At 33.0% G+C, this 3,946-nt stretch overlaps 1 protein-coding gene across 1 annotated transcript; it reads right to left on the bottom strand.

The window, feature by feature from the left end:
• Positions 1–1,187: 1,187 nt before the first annotated feature.
• On the bottom strand, positions 1,188–3,652 carry LOC114315605 (scopoletin glucosyltransferase-like). The gene is made up of 2 exons (XM_082876397.1): positions 2,582–3,652; positions 1,188–1,592 (listed from the first exon to the last, which is right to left on the bottom strand). The coding sequence occupies exons 1-2, from the start codon at positions 3,650–3,652 to the stop codon at positions 1,188–1,190; spliced, it is 1,476 nt and encodes a 491-aa protein (XP_082732523.1).
• Positions 3,653–3,946: the final 294 nt, after the last annotated feature.

Raw genomic sequence — 3,946 nt, 5'->3', positions numbered from 1 at the left:
AATAACATATTTTGTCTTTTGTGGCTAAAATAGCCAAAAAAACCCCGTTTAGCTCTTGCCAAACGGAGCCTTTTAACTATAGATTTGAAATGACTATAATACTCTCAAACCTATATTTTTTGTTATTTTCTTTCTATCTCATCTCTCATACACATAATTTATAATGTCTAGTATTAATCTACTTAAATCACAACTATAAATTCTTATTTATTTATTGTAATTCTTAAATTTTTTTGTAATTTTAATTTAATTATATTTTAGATCACAATTAATCCTAGATATTTAATTATTTATTGTAATTACTAAATTTTTAATCTAATTATATTTTATATCACAATTAATCCTAAATTCTTAATTATTTATTATGATTTCTAACATGCTAATCTAATTTTTAATTTAATTACATTTTAGATCAATTCTTAATTACTGTTTATTTTATATTTTATTTAATTATATTTTATATTTTAGATTAATTCTTAATTATATTTCAGTTTAATTTAATTTATTTTAATTGAAATATTAATCTAATTTTGGGTTTGAAAAAAATGGGGGTAAAATTGTTCTCTTGTTGTATTAATTTCATTCTAATTTTTCAAAAAGCAAAATTCACTCTAAAAAATGGAATGTGTAATACACCTTCTATTAATTTGGATGGAAACATGGAGACTTTTGACCATATTTAAACGATAGGGTGATTAAGTGCTCTAGTTCCAAATCACAAGAGGTAAAACAAGCCTTCGTTTGGAAAATGAGTTAGTTTTTTGAATTTTTGATTTTTTTTAGCTTAGGTAAAAAGGTTTTGTTTTGGATAGGCTTTTTGGGTTTTTTTTTTTTTTTGACTTTTGTAAGAGAAAAATTGAAATGATTATAATTTAGATATGATATTTTGTCTGATGATGACAAACGATGCCTAAATTTTAATCCTACAAATTACATATCTATAACGAGATTGCTTATTTTTCTTTGAATTAACCATAAAAAATGATCCTTCAATTTTTATCCGAACTTTAAGCTACTCTAATCAAATAATCCATATGTATAATACTTTAAGCTACTCTAATCAAATAATCCATATATTATATATATACATATATATACAACACTATCCAATAATTTGATGGTATTATAAAAAAATATGGAACTCATAAATATTACATATCTCCTAATCCTATCAGAAAAATGAGGGCTTAAGAGAGAGACTTGTACATTTTGATGTCTTGAATGAGGGTATTTAAGTCATTGTATGAAGAACCACCTTCTTCAACCGCCTTCTTCGCCAATTCACCAAGCTTCTTGGCTATGTTTTTCATTTCCTCCGCCTCATCTCCGCCGCCCATCACCCTTCTCATCGCCATTCCAATCTTGTTTCTTCCGATCAATGTTGTCTCTTCCGTGGCCCAAATCTTCCAATCCTCATTCCCAACCATCACTCCGAATTTCAATACTTGAGTTACTAGCTTCTCATTGTAAAATTGGTCTGCCATGATCGGCCAAGTGATCAGAGGCAAACCCGCCGCGACGCCTTCTAGTATGGAGTTCCATCCGCAATGCGTCAAGAACCCTCCAATGCCAGGGTGTTCAAGAATCAAAACCTGTTTTAAAAAAAAAAAAAAAAATTATATATGTTTTTAAATGAGAACAAATTAAAATAATGCAGGTGGGTTTTTAGTACAAATAAACACTATCCCCTCTATAAAAATATATTTGTTTTGAGATCTCATCAACTACAATATTTCCAAATTATATATATATATATATATATATATATATATGAAACTAGAAGAAACAAAAAAAATAAAAAATGACATGTGAAATTTTGAAAATAGTGTTATTGTTTTAAAATTGTTTTTTTCTTTGCTAAAAATGTTAGTGGATTGAAACAATTTAAAAATAAAATTCAATATGATCACCGTGTCCATTATACAGTGTTTACAAATATCAAAAGACACTTAAACCAAATTGTGAATTAAAATTTACAAATAATAGTTGAAAAATAATTTTGCAAATAGAATTTTTATATACAAAAATAATGATATTCTTATAATTATGAGCCTACAGAAGACTACTTCATTCTGTAAGAAATTCCTATAACAATGAATAGGATTACACAAACTAGTTTAAATATAACTATATATATATATATATATATTTTTTTTATCAGCAAAGAAAAATTTCATTAACAGCATGAAATTAAAGATACAAGCAGATGACATGCATCGAGAGAGATTCGGAAAGTACAGAATACCCCTACTATTGCTACTCGCATCCATACAACCAACCCCTTGGCCTCACGAATTTTATTTTATTTTTTAAACAAAAAAGTTAAGAAGAACTTAACTATAAAACAAAATACAAGACTCCCCACAACATCAACCCACACAACCCGATAATAATTATATTAATAAACAATTTTACTTTAGGGAAATCACTAATCATTAGAGCAGAAAAAAATTATTTACAAAATAATAAAAAATATTATAATTATAATTATTAATATTTATTACTTTTTTGTAAATAAATTTTCTGAACTATACTCATCTATAATTCTCCTTTTATTTTAATAAAACATTCTTAACAAAACCTGTGGTGCCCAACCCTTTATGATCATTCCTTTGCCACTCTCCTCCATCCTCTCCTCAAACCCCTCCGGCAACCACCATTCTCCGCCCTCCTCCACCTCTTCTCCGCCCAATTTCAACTCTTTCGGCACAACCCAAATGAAACAACAGCAACAATCTTCAAGAGCACAACCCAACTCCATTAGCTGAGCTTTACTGAATCGAGTCAAGCTCCCAAAACACACATACAAAACCGAGCTCTCTCTCTTCGAATCAAGCCATCCGAGGCATCTATGTCTCTCAACACACTCCTTATCTCCTCTTTCGTCCTTATAATCTTCACATATTTTAAACAACTCCACCGGACCAACGTGCCACGCCTTAATCCCCATCGCTTTTCTGTAATAATCCGCATAACCCGATTCCAATCCATAGAAACTATTCACCACCATCCCAAAACTCTTCCTCTCGGCGGCTTTAAGCTTCTCAAAAAACTCTGAAAACTTAGTTTCACTTTTAACAATGTCCGGTAACTGTGACCTCGTCAGCATGACTCGGTCTGGCAAGTTGGGGACCACAAACTGTACGTTGTCAGAATCCACACCCTCTTGCGGCCGGTAACTTTCGACCGCGTGGGCCAATGAGAGGTTGAAAAAGCCGCTGCCACTAAAAGCGAGTCTTGGAATGTTAAGCTCGGCTGCCACGTCAGATGTCCAGGGGAATAGGACGTCGGAGAAAATGCAGTCGGGGCGGTTTTGGTGAATGAGTGTTTTAATCTGGGGTTCGAGCATGTTGATGGCTCGGAAGATTTTGATGGTGGTTTCGGGGTTTGGGGTGTCAATTAGGTTTTCGCAGCCTTCGGGGAGGCCAGCTTCGGTGGAAGGGAATGGGAGGGTTTGGAGGGTGATGTTGTTATTGAGGGTGGAGAAAATGGTGGGTTTGAAGCGTTGGGCGTTGAGGGTGGTGGTGATGATGGTGGCGTGAACACCGTGTGCGGTGGCGAAGAGACGAGCGATGTTGAGCATTGGCATCATGTGGCCTGGTGCTAGGTATGGAAGGAAAACTACATGGAGTTTTTTATCTGTTGAACCCATGGTGAGTTCCGAGAGACAGAGAGAGGAGGTCAGGTCACGTACTCTAAGGTATGAGGATGAAGTGGTTAGAGAGATTGTAGTAAGATTTGTTTGTTTTTTGTGGTTGGTGAAAGAATCACAGCCGAAAATGTTTGAACTGACACCATTTATATCGGAAGCGTTGCCTATCTATGTTTTAGGGGAAAATCATCTAATAAACATAGTGATAGAAATTGAACTAGCTCAATGGATCTTTTGAGATGCTTTTAGGCTAAGTTTGACTATTTTAAAAAAAAAAAATCAAAAAGTCATTAT

This window comes from Camellia sinensis, chromosome 6, assembly GCF_055761805.1.
Source record: "Camellia sinensis isolate YWXY chromosome 6, ASM5576180v1, whole genome shotgun sequence".
In the NCBI taxonomy this organism is placed as follows: Eukaryota; Viridiplantae; Streptophyta; class Magnoliopsida; order Ericales; family Theaceae; genus Camellia; species Camellia sinensis.
The sequence above is the reverse complement of the archived record's forward strand: the minus strand, read 5'-3'. Positions and strand labels throughout refer to the sequence as shown.